Source organism: Mercenaria mercenaria, unplaced genomic scaffold, assembly GCF_021730395.1.
Source record: "Mercenaria mercenaria strain notata unplaced genomic scaffold, MADL_Memer_1 contig_3801, whole genome shotgun sequence".
In the NCBI taxonomy this organism is placed as follows: domain Eukaryota; kingdom Metazoa; phylum Mollusca; class Bivalvia; order Venerida; family Veneridae; genus Mercenaria; species Mercenaria mercenaria.
This window is the reverse complement of record NW_026461977.1, coordinates 2,017-25,625: the sequence shown is the minus strand read 5'-3', so window position 1 is coordinate 25,625 and position 23,609 is coordinate 2,017. Positions and strand designations below refer to the sequence as shown.

At 32.4% G+C, this 23,609-nt stretch overlaps 1 protein-coding gene across 1 annotated transcript; it reads left to right on the top strand.

The window, feature by feature from the left end:
- Positions 1 to 3,373: 3,373 nt before the first annotated feature.
- Positions 3,374 to 23,379, top strand: LOC128553411 (uncharacterized; the record flags this gene model as incomplete). Its single annotated transcript, XM_053534554.1, is given in 7 exon segments — positions 3,374 to 3,502; positions 7,932 to 8,558; positions 13,145 to 13,312; positions 16,872 to 16,988; positions 17,198 to 17,365; positions 19,364 to 19,480; positions 23,326 to 23,379. Coding segments are annotated over 6 exon segments (1,246 nt in total), but the record flags the coding sequence as incomplete, so codon positions are not given.
- Between the last annotated feature and the right edge of the window lie 230 nt (positions 23,380 to 23,609).

Below are 23,609 nucleotides of genomic sequence, written 5' to 3'. Positions count from 1 at the left end.
ACAGTATCTTCATTACTGGAGGTACAAGTATGATAATATATTATATGTATCTACTTGACGTGTACTTTGTGCACATGCCAATAAGATGTTAAATATACTTTATTTGTATGAGCTGAAATACATTAGATACATTGTATTGGCATTAAATCATTTAAAAAAAAATATTTTTGATAAATTGTTCCTTCCTTATATGCAATATCTAAATATTAGACAAATGTGAATAATCGCAAAATGATATTATAAATTCATTTTTAAAACAGAATTTGTCAATATGTAAAAATATGTCTTACATGTACAAATGTACATTAAACAGACAAATATGTGGTTTAGCTGGTATTTTTTTAAAGATTTATTAAGTTTACAAAAATGTGCTTGTATATTGATAATGCGAATTAAGATAACATTCAACTAAACAAATGGCATAATTTAATAGTTATTATACATTTTGGCATGTTAAACAATCATATATTGTAAGAGTTCCTTTGTAATTGAAGATTTAAATGATAAAATCCGTAGTAGGTACATAGGTTAAATAGATCTTCTATGTCTTTATGACAATGACATGTGTTTAATAAAACTTATCGAAAATCTGTATGGACGAATAAAACACAATGAAGTAAATCATAAGTATGACTCGAGTTTGATGAAGGCTGTAAATGAAAGTATGAAGAGTAATGAAATCTGCAACAACCATCTCGCCCCTAACACCGACTTCAACATAATGTTACTGTTCAATGGAACTGATTGGACATCACGAATGCAGAAAGACCAACCTTTAGAAAAAAAATGAATAATCGAATAAATTTGCACAACGTGAAAAAGGTAGAACAGCATAACTGAAAAAAAAAAGATGTTGTAAGATCTGTAACAAGGTCCTACTATTTACGATATATAAATCATGGCATCAAAATTTCCACATGAATATAAAATGCATGATTGTGTTTCAATGGAGTGTTCTGTGCTTCCGGAACATCTATCCAAACCTTTCATTTCCTACAGGAAATAGAGGAGGTCTCAAGCTTTTACATACTTTAAAACGTCCATATATTTCATAAAATGAAAGTTTCTTATTAAGAAACATCTGTGGACATATGGTTACGGTCATTGACTTCGAATAACTTGCCTCCCTAAACAGAAAAGCCAAAACACCCATGTTAAATTGTACTTTGAGTTCCAATAACAATGGGACTCTTGATTCTACGACTGAAATGCATTGAATGTTCTTCTAGTCGTTTATTTTTTTGTTTGTTTCTTTTTTTTGTTTCTTTTCTTTTCTTTGAAAAAAAAATCAACAGCAACAACAAAAATAATCATCGCGAACGTGGGTGTTGTGTTTTGGAATGCAAATAGATCTATATCTGTGTATTTATATAAGTGACTGTAAAAGCTTCTTTCTTTCAAAGTACTGTCAAGCGTACTGCAAGCTGTGGAAACGTTACTATACGAGTACATGTGTCGCCTGGCTGCCCCATATTGATTACATACACATTTAGATTTATTATGTGGATACACAGTATATAAGTAAAGCACAATATTGTGGATTTTTTCCATATTACGAATATGAACAAAATGAGCAGTTATTTGTGACATAGAATGATATTATTTGAAACGAAACTTGTCTAGTATGTCCTAGTATGTCCAAACTAAGCTCTTTGTCATCAAAATTGAGTTGTTGTCACATAAAAGATATCAGTGTTGCACTTAATCGAACTGGTATTAAATTTTGTGTCATCTGTGTAAGTTTGGTCAGTACCTGACAACAATTTTCACAACTGCACATTTTAATACGACCACCCATTAACTGAACATTAACCGTAAATGTTCGAGTCTTAATCTTGACTGTCTGAAGATTTAGACCGAACCTTTCAGATATGTGTAAAAATTTCAAGGTAATTTAACCCCTGAAAATGAAGAAAAAGTGTAAATAAATTATGTGTCGATGTTTTGTCGATGTTTGTGTCGATGTTTTTTGTCGAGCTTTTGTCGCGTCGGCGTTTTGTCGTATCGATGTTTTGTCTGTTGATGTTTTGTCGCGCTCCTAGTATAATATTGCCAACGTAACTGTATTGTCTTCTTGTATTTAATTATAATAATCTGTGTGTTTTATATTCTGTTTTATAATTGCTGAAATAAAACGAGATTGTCACACATTTTAATCATTGAATCCCCTTTGTCCTACATGCATTGTGTCTTAATGCAAACGTTTACACCTTTCTGTAAACGAGCGACTGCAACAACGGACATTCCCGAAGGTGATAACAGCTTGATCAAATGAGAAAAAAACACAAACTACAAGCTTAAATATTTTATTTTGCATGATCATATATTTAAAATAATAATATGAACAATAAACAGGAATATCATACAAACATTAAAATATTAACTAGTGCAAACTCTCAAGAGAATTTATTTGCAAAAGTTCGAAGAAAACATCATCGAATGAAAATGTACATGAAAATGCTTGGACAAATTAATACGCGGACATGAATTAGCGCGCGTGCGATAGCGCTAAAAGCGCTGTTATTAATACACCGCTAAAATAAGTAAGCATACAGTACCCATATTTTTATGTTTTTGATGTGTTGTCTATAATTAAGAAAGAAAAAAACATCTTCCAGCGTAAAAATGTACCTTATTTTCCTAACGTTTTTAGTATTGTATACGAGAAATCTTCTAAGAAATAAGAATTTGAAATAAATCATCTGAATTTGCGAATTGATATAATTATTTGTATCAGTTATGTAGACAAGTAAGTATTATTTATTCTGGAGTAAACCATTAAGAAAGTCAATAAATATATTTGTCAAGAATTGATTTTCATAGTTTGCTTCCGTTCTTGGATCTCATATTTGAATCCCAATTTCAACTTGGTCATTCATTTTTCCTTTCCCTACCTTTAACACGGACACGGAGACATACCCTAATGATCGATGAAATTGTTGGAGTAAATATTGAAGTAGATACACATGTATGTTAATTAAGAAAAAAAAGTCTGTAGAGAAAAGTTCTTGGAAATGTCTCGACCACATCTAAAGCGTATTGAAAACAGTGCAACCGCCTTTTAGCAAGCTGCACCTTTTTTAAAATAAATCAATTATAACGAGTATTACATTGCTAACTTTAGAGTCATACTGACATGCCTCGCTTAAAATAAAACAAATCCTTCAGTCATACGCACTACTATTATCTTCAACAAACAAAAAGTAATGACATTATCATGGAATATTTAACTCAAACATTTTCAACCTGAAATATAGGTAGGATTTCCTACATAACACAAAAACAGTTTAGTAGAAGGACTATATAAAGATTGTCAAGCTCCACCTAAGTAATTATCAGAAGTATGTCATTCTAAGTACGCATGCGCGATGTCATAACAAATAAGACATATACGATATTTGGATAGTTTCTTTTATACTTTTAACAGTATATGAATTACAAGATTATAAAGTCTAAGGTGTGAGTTATAAATGTTTTATGGATGTAAGGAAGTAAACTCCAGGTAAGTTCGACACGTTATATTCATAATTCTCGCTAAATGTGAGAGTATACAGATATCTTGTTTCGATTTAGATACGGGTTTAGACAAGAACGGCGTACACGTACCTCTAAATGCAGAGATGATACGAATTAAGGGTATTTCAGTATGATTAAAATAATATAATCAGTCATGAAACAAAGTAAAAGTGGTTATAAAAATAGGTATCGTAACAAAATCAAAATAAAAAACCTTGACTTTTCGAGGTTATTGTATTTACGAAATTAACAGTAAACAAGTACGCTGATTATACGGTGCCCCTAAAGTGACATGTAACACACATTTTTTCCAATTAGGTAATGTGAGACTTTTTTTAATTTCGTTTAAACGAAATGATTTCGTTTAAACGAAATAAGTTATTTCGTTTAAACGAAATCATTTCGTTTAAACGAAATGATTTCGTTTAAACGAAATACTTTATTTCGTTTAAACGAAATGATTTCGTATAAACGAAATAACTTATTTCGTTTGAACGAAATAAGTTATTTCGTTTAAACGAAAATCAAACGAAATGATTTCGTATAAACGAAATAACTTATTTCGTTTGAACGAAATAAGTTATTTCGTTTAAACGAAATCATTTCGTTTAAACGAAATAGTTATTTCGTTTAAACGAAATCATTTCGTTTAAACGAAATTAGTTATTTCGTTTAAACGAAATGATTATTTCGTTTAAACGAAATCATTTCGTTTAAACGAAATAAGTTATTTCGTTTAAACGAAATAGGTTATTTCGTTTAAACGAAATGATTTCGTTTAAACGAAATAAAAAAAGTCTCACATTACCTAATTGGAAAAAATGTGTGTAACATGTCACTTTAGGGGCACCGTACTGATTACGAATTTGATATATTAAACCAAATCCTTACATACAGTGAATAATCAATACTTTAAAAGATGTTTATGTGCGATAAGGTGTGTAAATGGTATCGGATGACACAAACTATTTAATTTGTACGTTGCTTTATTAAAACTTGATGGTCTGTAATCAGAAACTATGTCACGATGTAATAGCAAAGCAAAAAAACGTTGTTAACACTGTAGAGGCAATACAATCTTCTGGGTCTTCACTAAGCAAGTTCAGAATGATTTTATTTACAACAACGTGTTAAAATTTATTCTAATACGACCAGCACATAATCTACATTCATGTAGAGGAAAAACTATCTCGGTTTATTTTGCAATAAACCACTCGCGTGCAATGACATCATCCGATCCAGGTGCGTAGCACGGTCGTAAAACGTAGTCATCATTTATTCTAACACTGTTGACACTAGTATGTCGTGTTAGAATCGAAATAGTGTGTTCCCAAGTGTGATGTATCGTTGAATAACCCGGATTTTTCGTACTTATGCGAATTATATCATTCAGCCTACGGCCTTCGTGATATATTCTTACGCATAAGAACTCAAAACTCGGGTTATTCTACGACAAACCACGTTTGGAAACTTAATATTTCTTAAATATACATTTATTTTGAAACCGGGTTATCTAGAGAAATAAAAAGGTCACTTAGCGAAAAACAAAGAAAATCAAACTTTGTTAAATCTATGTTGGGAAAAGCGTGTATATAATAAGAGACAGTCAATTATATTTGTCTAAATCAAGTTCAAGTAAAGTTTGAAAGTTGGTAATTTGGAGCTAAAAGGTAGGCGACTACGTTAAATCACGGGAAAACATTTCTAATACTGTCGATGCCATACTGTCTTAATATATTAAGACTAAAATGTCGTTACTGATATGTGAGTCATGAAAACAGAGATTTGAGTGTATGCAAATGTTGAACCAGTACACATGTATAGTACAATTCGGGCTCGTATAAAAAGCAGCAACGAAACTAATCTCATGTGCGTATTCGTTAGTACTGCTAGGCGCTTTGCCGTGATTGGTCTGGTATATTGTGGTGGTGATTTAGTTCGTATAAATTCTCCCTACTATATAATAATTTCTAATGCCAATTTGTATCCTAGCGGATCTACGTACCGGAAAGTCAACTGTTATGCATTTAATTATATCCCTTAATGCAAACTATCTCTATATAGTCAATGTATCTTCGAGATCAAGTCAACTTAGAGTGAGAGAAAACATAGCTTCTCTGGTCCCAAGCAGTGACTAAAATGTCACTACTGATTTGTGAGACATGAGAACAGAGATTGAGTATATATATGCAAAAGTTGAACCAGTAAGAATGTGTAGTACAATTCGGGCTCGTATATATAAAACAGCATCGAAACTAATCTTATTGGGTTAGTGGTCTTTCTGTGGCATGTGCGTGTTCGTTGTACTGCTAGACGCTTTGCCGTAATTGGGCTCGGTTATTGTGGTGGTGTTTTAGTTCGTATAAATTCTCTTTACTATATATATATCAGGGTTGTTAATAATTACTTGCAAAAGTAATGCATTAAATTAGCATTATTTGGAAAAAAATTGGCATTAAATTAGCATTAGCATTACTTATTTTTATCAAAATAATGCATTAAATTAGCATTACATAGGATGCATTAGCATTAGCATTACCATTACTTTTTGTGAATCATTGCATGTTATTATCACATTCACTATTTGTTTGTTTTCCATTTAATCATTTTTAAATAGTTTATCTAGGTCATCTACATGTATAGTTAAATAAATGTATGACTTCCTTGTATTATATCTGACTTTTTTCTTTTACCATTACTTTATCAAAAAAAAAACCCTCAAAAAAACAACATATGTTGAAGTACAGCGTGCATGAGCATTTAAATTGTTAGAGAAAGTCAAGTACCTGTTTAATGGCTCCCTAACAGCCTAATTTGACATGACATGTAAAAGCTAGCTGCCTTAAGGTCTTAAACATCACTATCAGTGGCATACTGTTAATTGATAAAAAGGTGTCAAAAGATAATAGATTCTGTTTGATATTTTGGGTAACAAATCTTAATTATGTCACACGTCTATGGCTATTATAAATTTGCACTTTAGAGTTGTCCCAGGTTTTAAATGTATTGTTCAAAATCTTTCAGGTACATTGAACAAAAGGCAATTATACCATTAGACAGTTTAATAAAAATAAACAATAATCTATTAGAGAACTGCTACAACCTGTGTAAATAATAGCATACATATGTATTATGTTTTTTTTTCCAGTGATACAGAAAATAATGCCTATGTAATGCTAAGCATTAGCATTAGCATTAGCATTACTTACTTTGGCATTAAATTAGCATTATTTTCAATGCTAAAATTGTGGCATTAATCATTACTTGGAATTATTTGAAAACAATAATGCATTACTAATGCATTAGCATTACTACAGCCTTGATATATATATGTGCCTGGTTTGTGAGAACATTCTTTCGTTGATGATCTGTTATCGTTCCCAGTTCCCAGTCCCTAACAAAAGAAAGTCGTATACACGGTACTTAGCGGAATGAATAGAACTAGGTTCCTAACTACCAGGTATATTAAGGATATATATTGTCTAGTACGAACATTCTTTTGTTTGATGATCTGTGATCTTTCCGAAATTCCAGATGAATGTAATAAAAGAAAATTCCAAGAAACGAGGTATATATACAATACTCTACGGAATGAAGAGAATTAGGTCCCCAAATACTAGGTAAAGTATTGTCATTGGAACTTTAAAAACTATCAGTATTCTCTTCATGCACTGTGAACATTTTGAAATAATTAAACCAAATCGTTTTGGGTGACCATCTTGAAAAAACACACAAAGCTCTTCTAAATCTGCAGACCTGTGTTCAAACTTAAATTTTTTCAGCAGAAATATTTCTTGTTTGAACCTGTTATCCGTTTTGTTACGTTTTCGTACACGAGTGTGTGTGTGTGCGTGCGTGCGTGGGTGCATGTGTTTCTTTTTTTTTTCAAAATTAAATAGGCCTGGGATTTATTCGGCAGGGATACCATAAACTGACAGTGTCATGCAAGTTTCAAACATGGTTTTGTTTAACAGTGAGTTTCGGAGCGCTTCATTAATTGATTAAAACGGCGTAGGATATTTTAATGTGATATCCCACTACGTTCTTTCATTCGCTTTACAGATTACTGTCATTGTTGTGTAAATATTTACATTGTTTATGTATTTTTGTAAATATCGATCTTGAGCAAATCCATACATATACTTTTGCGTGTTTTGTTTCTTGGAGGCTGTCTTCTTTAAACGTGCCTTCTTGTTTAGGATATGTGTTTAGGGAGTAGTTTCTTATGATGATTACCTTTCGGTTTGCAAGGGCATTCAAGTCAACGGTTTTAACTCCACCGCTGAAAGAAAATTATCATTATAATTTTGTAAGAGGTATGTAGCACAAAATATTTTCCAGAATGCTCCAACATCCAAATTGCAATGAAACAGAAAAGTTTTAAAACTAAAGTAATCACTCATTCTCATTTTAAGGATCCATGGCGACTGTGGATAACGAGAGGTACTTGAGGCATATACTGTTGCTTGGTGAAGGTGGATTGCTGGTGTTAAGAGGTATTGTAACGAGAGAGGCAGCAAGTCGCGGACGGACTCTTCAAAATATACTTTCTTGCGAAAGACCAAATCTTCGAACCTTATTTCGAGAACAGTATTCCTGTTTGTTTCCATCTTCATCTACAGTAAATGCAGATGTAGAATCATGGGATATGTCACTGCTAATGGTAGTAGTGAAGAAATTGTTCTTTACAACCTTGACCCAAGCAGAAAGGACTTCTATAAATACCCTTCGAACATATCGTGTTGATGTACAAGGACATCCTACTGAAATGTTTATGGGAGCAGCAGAATACGTCACCAGTCGAGCAGATGTTGTTGCAGTTCTAAGGCAACTATCATCTGGTATTAATCAAAGTAGTATTGACGAAATCGAAAGCATTATAAACAGGACAGAATCAGGGAATATTGATATACTGTCAGCAATGCAGCATATAAAGGAACTCCATGAATTCAAAAGAAGTTTGCTGATTGAACTAGAGAACAAATTTGACGATACGTTTGCAAAAATATCGGAGTTAGACAACAAGTTAAGCGTTATTGAAGGTGAGATACTGTTGTTTTTTTCTCGACTTCAAAATTAAGTTATCTTGAATTTAGTTTGATGTCAGCATACATTTTGAATTAAAATCTGACTTCTGACAGTTCCGATAAGAGATTTAATAAAATACGAGGGAATAATGCTACGGAGAGAAGAAAAAGTGTTTGCAATAGCATTATTTAGTCAGTCTCTTAGGTTGAAATATTTAATTGCAATGAAATAGACCAAGACTAAACTACTCAAATGGGACCGACCTTAAGATCGCAAGACAACAAAAAAGAGCAAATTGTAAGATATTAGGAAGTTGTTGCTATATTTCTCAAAAAGACAGTAAAACCTAAATACTGACAGATTTTAAAGGCCTAGATTTTGGCAGTGGGCCAAGGGAATTCTGTCTTCACCAGCACAGTTGGGGGCTAATGACCATCACAGTATGGTATCAATAAACAAAGGTCAATGTTTATTGGAGAGTCAGTCTACCTTAAAAGTGTATCAATTAGTGAGAAGGGGGAACAATGTAACTTATTTTAAATTGATATATAATTAACTTTTATACTAGTTTTTTTTGGGGGGCATTTCTATGTAAAGAAAAATATTTGTTGATCAAACACAATATAAGATAATCAGAAACTTATTTTCACAATAATGAAATAAAGAAATATGCAAGTTTTTATTTTTTTCAAAGTCTGTCTGGAGAATTGTGATATTTCAGAAAAATGTGACTTTCACTCATCTAAAGCTTGCAGAATACTGTAAATAACATTTGTCTAAAAATTGAAAACAGTATGTGCATTTCAAAGTTACAAAGCAAAGCATGAAAAAAAGTCACTTTTGGCAACATACTGAAAATGAAACTTCAGTATAGATGGAATACAATAATTTGAAGTTCAAATAATGTTGATTACATGAATACAAGAAACCCAGTTTCCAATTATAAAAATATTGTTTGTCAGCACAAAGAACTCATGAAGTTTTCACTACCTTGTGTTTTATTATCATTATTATTTTTAATATTATTACTGTATCTTTAATCATCCTTTATGTAATATAATAATAATAATAATAACAACAATAATAATAATTATTATTATTTTTTATTATTATTATTATCATTATTATAACATTAAATTAATAGTTATTATCATTTATATAATATCAAAATAATAGTAAATATTATATCATTTCCACATTTCACTGAAGAAAAACTAATTTCTTTCAACTCCACTGCACACATCTTCGTGGTCTAGGGGTCCCTGCTGTGCTAATTGCCCTCTAATCAGTTACGGTTACATAATCGCTGATAAGCAGCAGATAAGATGGGAGTTGTATATTGGATTTGTGGGGAGGGGGGGGGACACTTATATAGTAGTGAATCTAGGCCTTTAAGTAAAGGAAACACAGTTGTTTTTGCTACTTTTTCCATTCAAAATTGAATAGCGTTTGTCACGTTGTACAAAAGGTACTCTGCCGTAGTTATAAAGCTTTATAAGCGGTCATTCGTGATGTATTGGTCTAGATGGACATGATTTGGTATTGTCTGAAATAGTTTAGAATCAAAAACGTCTGTTCTAATGTCTATAATATGACCAAAAGACAGATCATTTTTCGCAAAAATCTGGAGTTCGGTCCATTCAAAAGGTAAAGTAATTACATTAAAATTACATTGTAAATTGTTTGGTTAAATTGCAATTATCATAACATCATCTTTTAAAAGGTAATTAATGAAATATCTATTACTCTACAAATATAATAACTACATTTAATTACAATAGCTTTACCAATATGGACAATACTAAGTTTTTTACATGAACGCTGTAGTATTACTAATTTTAATGAAAGTTTATCAATGAAAATTATATAAAAATTATAATATACATACACACAGATTTCAGTTAAAATGTATTGCACTTAAGAAGTATTGGAGTCTTAAAGATTTTGTATGTGAGAGAACATTACACAGGCTTTAATAATTTTGTAAACTTCCTGCCATCAATGCGAAGTACGTCAAAAGGTACAAAAATGCTGATAGAGCTAGGTATTTCTGTGCTCGTTTACAAAGGGATATTAATTTAATTTCATTTAGTGCTCTTGGATGAGTCTATCAGGTATCCTCAGACCTGCAATTGATAAATGCCACGCATTTCATTTGCCCTATATCATATGTACTTGATGTAAGTCTTTTTCATGGTATACGATATCCCGCTAACTTCACCACTTCCTGTAGTTTCATCAAATAATTCAACTGTTATCTCTTGGTTTCTTTTGTACTCTTGCATCGATAAAATTGAAGCTGATGAAACTTGACATAGATACTCCTTGGGGGTTGTACTTTTCTAATATTGTTATAATAATCCATTCCATACAGACCTGCTGTTGCTATTTTAACGGAAAAGAAGTTTTTTCGAAACTTCATAAAAGCATTTGTGGCCAGATTTCAAAATTATTAAATAGACATGCTCCTTCGATGACCTTCTACATAGAGGGTTCAGTTTCTAAAAAAACATGGCTTCTATAGGGTGGGTGTTCACTTTTTGCTGCATAAACATAATGTGACAAATATTTTTGTCAAAACTTGCAGGGCACGATTGTGAAATGATTTCACTGGAACTTTTTATGGGTAACCCTCAATCAGGCTATTTCAAACTTATCCGATTAGTCAAAACCCAAGCCGCTGCCAAAGGGCATTGTCAGTTTTGCCAATACAATGAAAACTTCAATTACTACTTTTCAGACAAAACTTGTCCGATTTCATGATTATTTTTTAAAAATTGGTCTTTGGGTGACCCTGTACCAATATTGTTCAAATTTTTACAAACAAAACAAATTGCCGACAGAGCGGTTGGTCAATATTATTTGTCTGTTTATTGTGAAAGTTAAAACAAAACAAAAAGTTCTTGCACGGTTTCAATTGTTCTGTGAAGCCGCATTTACAGAATTTATTGTGCAAATGTTTAAATAAAATGGCATTCGCTTGGTAAAGTATTAAAACTGACATGTTTTGCACTGTTTTGCAATATTTAAACAAGTTTTGCTGTGCTGTTTCTTATAAATTTTGTATAATTTATGATATTTCCTTGAGCTCAAGTATTATAGACAAATTTCAAAGTGGCGGCCATTGTCCAAAATGGTTGCAGAGAATTCATTATGCCATTAATTTTGACGAAAGAAACGTCAAACTATTGTTAAACAATAATTATCATTATAAAACATAAAATAAAACTGTCAGTATTATGTTTTCTAGGGTGTCTCAAGAAAAATGATGTAATGAGACAGAATTCTAAATCCAACGTGAAATATCAATGCCGAGTCCTATGGGACTGTTTAACACTGTGTCACTTCATTCAAAAGTAAGCTTGGGGCAGAAGTAAAACCGATCTATATTTCTTCCACAATATGTAGTTTAAAGACAAAAAGATCTTTTATCGCATGTAACTCAGTATTATTTTTCTTAAATGTTTACCTCTGTTCCCTTCTGTTTTAGAGGTAAATGCAATTTGAACAGCAAGAAATCGCTTATCAAATAAAACATTTTCTATTTAGTACAATAAATCAATAAACAGTTTTGTAAAAAAGTAAAATGTTACCAGAGAAAAGGGATTATAAGTAAAAAATGGTCCCACTGGGACTTGAACCTATGCTCCCTTCAAGTAGGTTTATATTAGGAATTGAATACTCCTTAAAAGCAGGTACACTATTAGGTATCTAATACCTTAACACGTTGGAACGTTCCTCAATAATAGAATTGTAATAGAAAAAGAAACAGCACTACTTGTAATAAGTTACTATTATATTTACAAAATCTAAAATGGTTTTTCTTTTTTAGCTCCAAGCATATTTTAGTTACATGTAAAACATAGGAAACCTTTTAAAGTTTAATTAGTAAAAAAGAATGGAAGCGATCAGATTTCAAATTTTCTCTCGTTATCTGAGCTTAAGTGTCCTAAGTGTGTTAAGTGTAGGTTCTGACGAAAAGCGCGAAATCTAACTTTAATGTAAACACTAAACTCAGTTTCTGTGTACTATATGTATTCGTTTGTGAAATACCAGAATATATTATATCTTTTAAAATATTAGTAGATAACACAGATGTCCCCATAATATAATGGTACATTGTATATGTTAAATAAAACGTGAATGCCTGTATAATAGATGTAGAAAATAAACGTGGTCAATCGAAAGGGACCTACAAAACCACCAAAACGGATTTTAGAAGCACTCTTTTTTGAAACTGAAAATAGGTCTGCAGTAGGTTGTGCTAAATGTCCCGCTGTCCCTATATAAATCTATTGAAAACTTTAAAAACATTCTTCTCTGAAGTCATAATATTTACATACACTTGTTTCTACGGTGATGCGTATGTGTTTATTTTAGCTGATATCTCTGTTAAGAGATCAAGGATCATTTGATCCATTTCTGTAATTATATTTGAATATAACGGGTGTGAGAAACGAATTGACGGCTTTCATAAAGGTACCGGCTATTACGTAAAATGTCTCAAACTTCTATATTTCTTTAAAAGAAATCAAATAATCTTTTTTTCCAATTTTCTTCGTTTCTAACAATATACCTTTTTCATATTTTAAAAATGAAGGTGTTGTTTCCAAACCGGTGCAGCTCAACGATGAGGATTCCGAAAGCCTTCGGAATATTCAGTCCGTCCAAAGTCATCTTCATGAAGATTTACTTGATGTCAAGAGTATGACAAACAGGATAGATGATTCTTCGAGTGAAACGCACAGTGATATGGCTCTAGTCAAGGGTAAACGTATTATAATTTGAAACAAAAATTATTCAGCTTGTAAGTATCTACTATATTGTAAATGAAAGTACTGAAAGTACAGAAAGACTGGCTACCATAAAACACTGCGGGAAAGATGTTTGCAAAATCTTAAATATTACGAGTTTTCCATATCAAACTAAGGCGAGCATAGGGTACTGTTGTGAGGAATCACCTTGATTAACTTGAGAAAGGTAGTATAAGGATATTAATACACATTGTGTTTGCTCCTATGGGAATAACACAATTAGTGAAACAAACGACACTTAATTCTCACTTGGGAATCTGAAAAGAACGGAAAGATTAATATCTAACAGAAAAAGTCAGATTCCGAGAACACAGTCCCATCAAACCGCAACCCCGTAGCAATATATGTATTGATGTGTGCACATAAACATATCTACGCAAGATAAAAAAAAAAAAAAAAAAACTTATAGACAAACGAGGGCAAAATGAAAATTTAAAGGAACACAGTTGGGTACTGTCTTGTAACTGACAGAGGTAAACACTCCACTGGTTAACCCTCATCATGCTGGACACGACTGATTCTGCATTTAAAAAAAATTGCGACCAGTGCAGATCATAATCAGCCTGCACATCCATGCAGTGTGATCAAGATCTGCACTGTTCGCTGTCGATACCTGTTTTGGAAAGCACTTCTTTCAACAGTTAATGGTACTTTCCAAATTGAAAGATGGACATGTTCATTGTAGAAATTTAGCACTGTAAGGGATAATTTAAACTCGTTTATGCTACGCTTGTAACCTTATTCTTTGACCCAACCGTGGTTCCAAAGTCAACACTTAAAAGCCAAGTTGATTCATTGACTTTAATATAGCCTGGGCTTGCATATAAATAAGTAAAAGCTCATATCAATGTACCGTGTCTAAGGACAATGCATTGCTTACAATTTGTAAGTTGTAAGGGGTACAAACAAGAAACTGTTGCAGAATAATACAAGACTTCCTACCGGTAAGGATAATTGCAAGCAAAATTGAGGTATTATAAAGAACAATAACCAAAATCAGAGGAACTAAAAAGGAAGAAGTAAAAAATGTGAAAAATACCTTACGTTGCCAAATTAGACCTTTCGGCTTTTACTCTTGAATTTTGATAACGATTTTGCATATTTTGAAGTCAATGCTAATATATGTTTATAAAGAAGCTCACTGTTTTTACTCATGATTTTTATAACGATATTGTACTTTTTGAAAAAGAAAAATAAACAATTGAGGGACATAATATCAGATAAAATTTCAAGGTAACAAACACAATATGCAGTCCCCCAAATTATGTATGAACGTTAATCAGGTTGAAAAGATCTGCATTTTTTCCAAGTTCTAGTAATTTATGGTGAATTGAATGCCAAAGTAATAAATTCCTGTAAATATATATACATATACTTAGCACAGTAAGGTAGAAGAGTCCCAAACAGCCTAAAATAGAACATGGAAAAATGTACATAATCTAAGGAAATCTTAAAATAGATTACGCCTGGAGAAAACTCCATTACTTGAACATAGCGAAATAAAATGACATCGTTTTAATGTCTGTCAGAGTTTTAATGTTTCTTCAAGATTTATTTCGATGTTTCTAAAACTATTAAAAAAGTAATGTAGTTAAGGTTCGTAAATAGATATAAAATTGTTATCGAAACTCTAACTGCAAGATTTTAAGTGCGTTAGTTTGTGTAAGAACTTAACGCACTATACATCTACTTAAAATAGACTATCTCTCAATCTAAATATAAATTTGTTTCAACACATAATCAAACAGTCTATACAAAAGTGAATGGACAAGCACAGTGACGTTACGTCAGCCTAATAAAGAAACGAGTAGTTAGTTTGATTATGTAATTAGCGACCCCTTTTTAAATGTCTGCTTTTACTTTCAAATATTTTTTCTATAAAAGAAAACACGATTATAAAATGTTCGAAAAAAGTTTTATTGAAACAGGTCAGTTTTACACTCTTTAAACAAAGCCGTGGTAAAACTGATATACATGATGGAACTATTTGAATTGCGAATGAAATTATTCATGTTGTCAGTCTTAGCAGTTGGCTGATCTGTGTTTGATTAGTTGTAACAATAGCCGCCAGCCTAAAAACTAAAATACGAGGATATATGAAAACTGTTTCTTTTGTTGTTTTTATGCCCATAATAATGATTAATACCTTGTATTTATATTTAACTATCATGTATTGTTTTGAAACTGCGTCTGCTCCGGTGTTCAACCTGATCATGAAGTGTGTCATAAAGTTTAAGTATATTTTGTCTGCATACAGGGATCGTTAAAAAGCAATGTATCGGTAAAAATCATTACACAGCTTGCAAATCAACATAGTTCAGCTTCACTGCATACATGGTCCCTAAAGGTAAACGTGCCCGGCTCCAATAAACTGCCTCTAGGGCATCCGAGTGTTTTCCACTTTTAAGAGTGCTCGGATAGTCTTGTTCTAGTGTATGTAAGGGCTGTATGAGCGAAATAGCGAATATATACTTCAAATTAATCTCAAGAAAGGCTAGATAGATCATGTTTTACCTAGACTTTGCATACATTAGTCCCTACAGAATGATACTAGAATGTCTTCTTTTAAATTGCTTATATTGTATCAGTCGAAGGGCATGGGCCGTTGAATTTACGTGTAACTGACAAGTGAGTTGCGAGCCTGTCATAGCCTGTCATCGGCATTAACTGCCTATTTGCAAACATTTTTTGTTCATTTCAATGTAAAAATGCAGTACATTGATATAAATTGAAGGAAACAGAACACCGTATTCTAACAGTTGACTAAAATAATTGCTGCTATAAACGCGGCCTTCATTTGGACAATGTAAAGGAATGAACAAGTAACTTTGAAGATGGGTAGGCATTGAACTTTTATTTCAATCTTCAATTTGTATAGGATTTGATAGTAATAAATTTATGAGTGGTGAAAGTCAGTCTTGCTCAATTGACTTGAAAGGCCAGTAGATTATTATACATGAAAATGCATAAATGAAATTAGTAAATGATCAATAGAAATACTGCGTATTGTCTTTAACACGAGAATGCTTGAATGAAGGAAATAATTCTATAACGGTGATTTGAATTAATACGCAAAAATGTATTGCTCATGTAATCTATATTGCATTTACCAAATTGAATTTAAAGTAAAACTGTCATTATTTAAACTATTTAACTAAAAATGGGAAACTGCAATATTGTATTCAATTTGGTAAAGTCAGTACATTACCGCTATGTTTATAAAATTAGACAATTTATGCGTTAAAGTCATTTGACCTACATTTTCAACTTCAAAGTATAAATGATATAGTATGATTTACCAGTTTTCTTTTTTAATTTTAATTGACATGTATTTGTTTTAATCCACACAAAAGTATTGTTGCTTTTAAATGACAGTTTCTTTCTCTCTTTATAAAATGAGTAAAATGATACATATGTGTCATGAATCTGTAAATATAAATGATACAAATAATACATGGATATCTCATATGATTTTGTATTTTTATATTTTATGACTCAACATATAATTTACAGAAAAGCTGAATACTTTGGAAAGAAACGACGAAGGCAGGCATGAGGAGTTAACAACACATCTTCGAAGAATTAATGTGAATTCAGATGAATCAAAGCAAGCTATTAACGAAATTAAAGGTGCAGTGTACAACACTCTTTTTTCCTATTTTGTTTTTATGTTTGTTTTATTTAATGTATACAATTACGGTTTAATAAAGGTATCGGCTACTACATAAAATATCCCAAAATTCTGGATTTCTTTAAAAGAAAAAACAAATGATATAATCTTTTTTTCCAGTCTTTCTTCGTTTCTAACAATATACCTTTTTCATATTTTAAAAATGAAGATGTTGTTTCCAAGCCGGTACAGCTTAACGATGAGGACTGCGAAAGCCTGCGGAATATCCAGTCCGTCCAAAGTCATCTTCATGAAGATTTACTTGATGTCAAGTGTATGACAGACAGGATAGATGATGCTTCGAGTGTAACGCATAGTGATGTGGCTCTAATCAAGGGTAAAAGTATTGTATTTTGAAATAAAAATGATGCAGTTTGTAAATATCTCCTACATTTTTAACAACAACTCAAATACGAGGATATATGAAAACTATTTCTTTTTTTTTTTTTTGCGCATAATAATGATAAATACTTCGTATTTATATTTACAAGTCATATATTTTTTAACCTGATCATGAAGTGTGTCATAAAGTTTAAATGTATTTTGTCTGCATGCAGGGATCGTTAGAACAGCAAAGTATCGGTAAAAATCACTACACAGCTTGCAAATTAACATAGTTCAGCTTCACTGCATACATGGTCCCTAGATCTAAACGTGCCCGCTCCTAATAAACTGTCTCTGGGGCATCCGAGTGTATTCTACTTTCAAGAGTGTTCGAACAGTCTTGTTGTAGTGTATGTAAGGGCTATTTGAGCGAAATAGTGAACATATACTTCAAATAAATCTTAAGAAACGGTAGATAGATCTTGTTTTTAGTTAGATTTTGCATACATTTGTCCCTACAGAATGCTACTAGAATGTCTTCTGTTAAATTGTTAATTTTGTATCAGTCATACTCGCATGGGCTGTTGACAAGTGAGTTGCGAGCCTGTCATTGGCATTAACTGCCTATTTGCAAGCATTTTTTTATTTTATTGTAAAGATACAGTACATTCATATGATATAAAGGAAATAGAACACCGTATTCTAACACTTGACTTAAATAGTTACTGCTTTAAACGCTGCCTTCATTTGGACAATGTAAAAAAATAGCAAGTAAATTTGAAGATGGGTAGACATTGAACTTTTATTTCAATCTTCAAAGTGTACAGGTTTAAATAGAAATTATATTTTGAGTTGTAAAGGTCAGTCTTGCTTAATTGCCTTGCAACGTCAGTAGATCATTATAAATGAGAATGCATTGTAATTCTCCTGTTCTCTGTTTAATGAAATCATGAAATTAGTAAATAATTAGTAGAAATCACTGCGTATTGTCTATAACACGAGAATGCCTGAGTGAAGAAAATAATTCTATAACGGTGACTCGAATAAATACACAAAACATGTATTGATCATATAATCTATATTGCATGTAACCACATTTAATTTAAAGTAAAACTGTCATTTTTTGACAAAATCTGCAACTTAAAATGGAAGTTTGCAATCTTGTAATGGTAAAGTAAGTACATTACCGCCATGTTTAGTAATTAGACAATTTATGCGTAGAAGTCATCAGACTGCATCGAAATTGGACGGGAAGTGTCAAAAATATTTGTTTTGATTCTTTCCTTTTTGCTGATTATGATTTTCGTGATTTGTTAAATCAAACATATGTTAGATAAAGTTGAACATATGAAGCAACGTAGCGATAAATAGAGGATATTTGTTGGTTTTGAATGAATATGAAATATATATCACTGAGAAGTGAGATAATGTCAAATATTGTCATGAGCGCGTAGTGCGAGTGAACATGTAAACAAAAGAGACGCGCGTAAACGAACATAACGTCAGACGTGCTGTGACGTTAGAAAGACGCACACGACATAAAGTTCGATTTTGTTTTATTTCGTTATGAAATTCTCATACGGTAAAATAATTTGAATCGAGAAATATACTATAAAGAACAAATGGCGACTACAATTTTCATATAATAATTTAAATTTTATACACAATACACAAGTAGATTGGCAAAGCTATATCATTTACTGTGTGTGATATTCAGTGGTTGTGTTATGGATTATATTTCACTGAATTATTCTTTACTCCGACGTACATTTACAACTTTAAAGTATAAATGATATAGTATGATATGCCTGTTTTCTTTTACAATTTTATTTGACATGTATTTATTTCAATCCACCCAAAATATTGTTGGCAGTTTCTTTCTCTCTTAATAAAATGAGTAAAATGATACATATGTGTCATGAATCTGTAAATGTAAATAATACAAATAATACATGGATATCTCATATAACTTTGTATTTTTGCATTTTATGACTTTACATATCATTTACAGAAAAGTTGAATACTTTGGAAAGAAATGATGAAGACAGGCATGAGGAGTTAACAACACATCTTCGAAGAATTAATATGAATTCAGATGAATCAAAGCAAGCTATTAACGAAATTAAAGGTGCAGTGTATAACATTTTCCCCCTTTTTTGTTTTAATGTATGTTTTATTCAACGTATAAATATAATAATATGTAATTATTTTGATTAGTTAAAGATTTAAGTGGCTCATTTAAGAATACCCCTAAAACCACTGCTTCGTTTTCAGATTTACATTTCTACTTTGATAATGGTTTTTATGTTCACAAATGTTTGCTAAAAGAAATGACTTTATTTAACATATTGTAAATTTCCTGCACCTTGAAAATGCCAAATGTAATCGTGAAATATTTTATAAATATTAGATTTGCATGAGTCTGAGGTCATTTTGAAGACTTTAATCTCCGAAATACTGGTATAACAGCAGGGTCACCGTTATTATAAATTTCGTATAACGTTTGCAAAATTTTATCACCAAAAGTCGAAATAAGTCTCTCCTGCGACAACTTGATTCACAACCAGACTTTTAAGAAGATGTGATGCACAAACTTTGAAATAAATGTCGGACGTAGCCATTTTCGACCGTTATCTATTGAAATTGTCAAGCTTTTTGTAAGGAGAGACCATGACCGTTTTGTTCTAAGGCACACTAAATGTTAGGTTTTCTGCCCATTTACAGTTGGTTGCTACACTTTCCTTTTTGATTGTGTGATAAAGGGTGGGGACTCTATGGCAGTTAGTAATAACTAAGTTTAAATACTTTTATTGTTCTCACTTTTAGAAAGTTTTAAAGACTGTAGACCTTTGCCTCTAAATTAATATTAAGGTAAAGTTCTATACAAACGGTGTTTTCTAACTCTGATTATCAGATAAAACATATATATTTGACAGTATATACATGTAATGTTTGCGCTAACTAAAGATCCTACTCTTAAAATTGTTGTTTATTGATAATCTCAATCTCGTTTGTACTTGAAATTTTCAAGTTTTGCAAAACATTTATATAAATGTATATTTGCATGAGAATATTTTGCGTTTTACAATGTGTTCCGGAAAAAACTGAGCCGCCGGCTCAGCTCAATACAGAAAACACTCTTCTACGGATCGTGGGAAGCTGGCAGCTACTTGCAGAGAACAGGTTTGTTCTGGTTCAGAATCCAGGAACACTAACTTTAAGTCCAACCCATTTGCTGTTCTTTTCATTTCAATATATGATTATTTATTATGTATGTTATATATGTAGAAATGAAAATTATATGCAATAAAATATGATTAAACTAAAAAGGAACACTAACTTGGTTAAGTGCCTGTCACACACACACGCACGCAGGCACACACACTGAGAATACTGTTCTATGTGTGAGGGATACTACTGACGAGAAGTAATTGTATTTGCACTGTCCCGATACGAGGATCCTGCAAAAAGTTATGTCACTAATGGGATTTCTTAGTTCTATCCCAGGCATTTTATTCAATTTCAAATGACCGAGTATTTTCAAATTGAAATACATGTAGTCTTACACAATGACCAATTTATTCTCACATTGTAAAATGGGCGAAAAGGCTGATATTCGTAGCTATATTAAATGCCGCATTAGGTTTTATATAGATTCAAAGCAGATATTTGATAAATTGTGTGGTATATATGGATCTCAGGCCTTTTCAATGCGCACAGTTTTTAGGTAGGTTGAAGCTGGTAAATTATCTGCCGAAGATTATACCTGTCCTGTTAGGCCTTAAGCCTAACGCCTCTGTAAAAAAAGCAAACATCGCTGCTGCAAAAGATGTGGTTGAATAGGATGCGCGATTGCCGGTGGAAGATAAAGCCAGTTGTACTGGTATATCAAAAGGTAGTATGCAAACAGTTCTGAAAAAGCGTTTAGACCTCAGAAAGGATTGCGCTAGGTTGGTGACTCATTTGCTATCTATTGAGCAAAAGAAACAACGCCATAAATTTGCCAGGGAACTTTTGAAAACATAACAAGGCTGTGATAATTGGGTTATTTCTAACTTTATAACAGTTGACAAAACCTGGGTGCACATGTTGGGGCCACAGAGAAGGGCTGATAAATAACAATGGAAGCGAAAAGATCAAAAACGCCCCTGTATTACCAAGAGAGCCAAAAAAGATGTTGCACGCAATTTTATTTAATTCTAGTGGGCCAGTGGCTCAAGTGCCTTGACCATCTGGTCATACAGTCACTGGACGATTCTGCAAGAACTCTATACTGAAGAAAGTGAAAAAGTTTTACAACAAGAAACGTCCAAGCAAAGGATGATCAGGAGTCCATCTTAAACACGATGATGCCTCCTCTCACAATTGCGATGTTGTAAAGACATTTTTGTTTCTGAACAGGTGGAAGTTGTAAACCATCCGCCTTATTCAACTGACCTAAGTCCCTGTGACTTTTTTTTATTTCCAATACGTAAGAAAATGCTTTCTTGAGAGAAAAATAAGTCCAGAACTCCTCTTTTTGCAATTTTTGCGCAGTTTCGAAAGGACGGAAATGTGTTGCAATAATAAAAAATCATCAAGTTACATAACACAGGGAGGTAATGAATTGAAGAAATGTCAATTTTGCCTGAACACTTACAGTTTACATCATTTGTAAATCTCTATCAGTAATCTATTCTATTGATCCAAAGACAATCACATGACAAATTATGAAATGTGGTATTTACTCAAGGGCGGAGTCCAAACATATATTAAACAGTGCAAAAGCCTTAATAGTCAAATGTTAGGGTACGTTCAATATTAACGTTAAAATGTGTGACAATGTGCCGTCGAACTAAAATTTAGAGAGTGAAATAAGTTACCATTATATTGATATAATAGGTTATAGGTCATTTGGTAAACTTAAAAGGATCGTAGCGAAGTAAAGCTTAATTGAATTTCAAATGAAAGTAAATCAATAATTTGCCCAGCCTGCTACCATCTTCCATTGGTTCAAATACAATGGTAACAGTTGTTTTGTAACACCAGATAAAACATGTCTCAATTTACAATATGAATGATGTTTGGTTTAAACAATATTTATTTAGAAAACTGCACAAATAAACAAGAACTGTCTCCATAGGATGACACATGCCCCCGATGGCACTTTGAATGAATAGCTTTGGCCGATGTTAGAGTTTAGGACCTTTGACCTACGGACCTGGGTCTTCTTGCGCGCGAAACGTCGTCTTACTGTGCCACACATTCATGCGTAGTTATTTTAAAATCCATGCATGAATGACAAAGATATGGACCGGACATGCCCATCATTGCACTATCATGAAATATGACCTTTAACGTCTAAGTGTGGCCTTGACTTTTGAGCTACGGACCTGGGTCTTGCGCGCGAAACGTCGTCTTACTGTGGTACACATTCATGCCCAATAATTTTAAAATCCATGCATGAATGACAAAGATATGGACCGTACACGCCCATCAATGCACTATCATGAAATATGACCTTTAACGTCTAAGTTTGACCTTGACCTTTGAGCTACAGACCTGGGTCTTGCGCGCGACACGTCGTCTTACTGTGGTACACATTCATGCCCAATAATTTTAAAATTCATGCATGAATGACAAAGATATGGACCGGACACGCCCATCAATTCACTATCTGAAATATGACCTTTAACGTATAAGTGTGACCTTGACCTTTGAGCTACAGACCTGGGTCTTGCGCGTTACACGTCGTCTTACTGTGGTACACATTTATGCCAAGTTATTTGAATATCCGTCCATGGATGACAAAGATTTGGTCCGGACACGAAAATTGCGGACAGACCGACAGAGCGACAGGCAGACGGTTCAAAAACTATATGCTTCCCTTCGGGGGCATAAAAATATAAATGAATTTTGTATATGAATGGATTCGAAAACAAGTTTACAACAACTTATATGAATTCTTCTTAATGAATTTTGTTTACATTCTAGACCTAGCTGCGAGACCTAAAGATCTCTCTGAAGCTGACAGGAACACAATGAAAGGTAAAAATGATTTATTTAGATGGTCTTAGGTGACAGGCAGCATCTGAAATATGTGAAAGTGAATATCTTAAATTTGTATTTTGTGTCAGTCAAAATGGGAAAATCAGTTGCCAAAATCAATTCTAGATGTAAGATGTACCACTGCACAACTGTAAAACAAGCACCCTTTTAAAAGTAGAATAAGTGTCAGCATAATATAAATCTGAAGTTTTGTCGGGATGGAAATATAC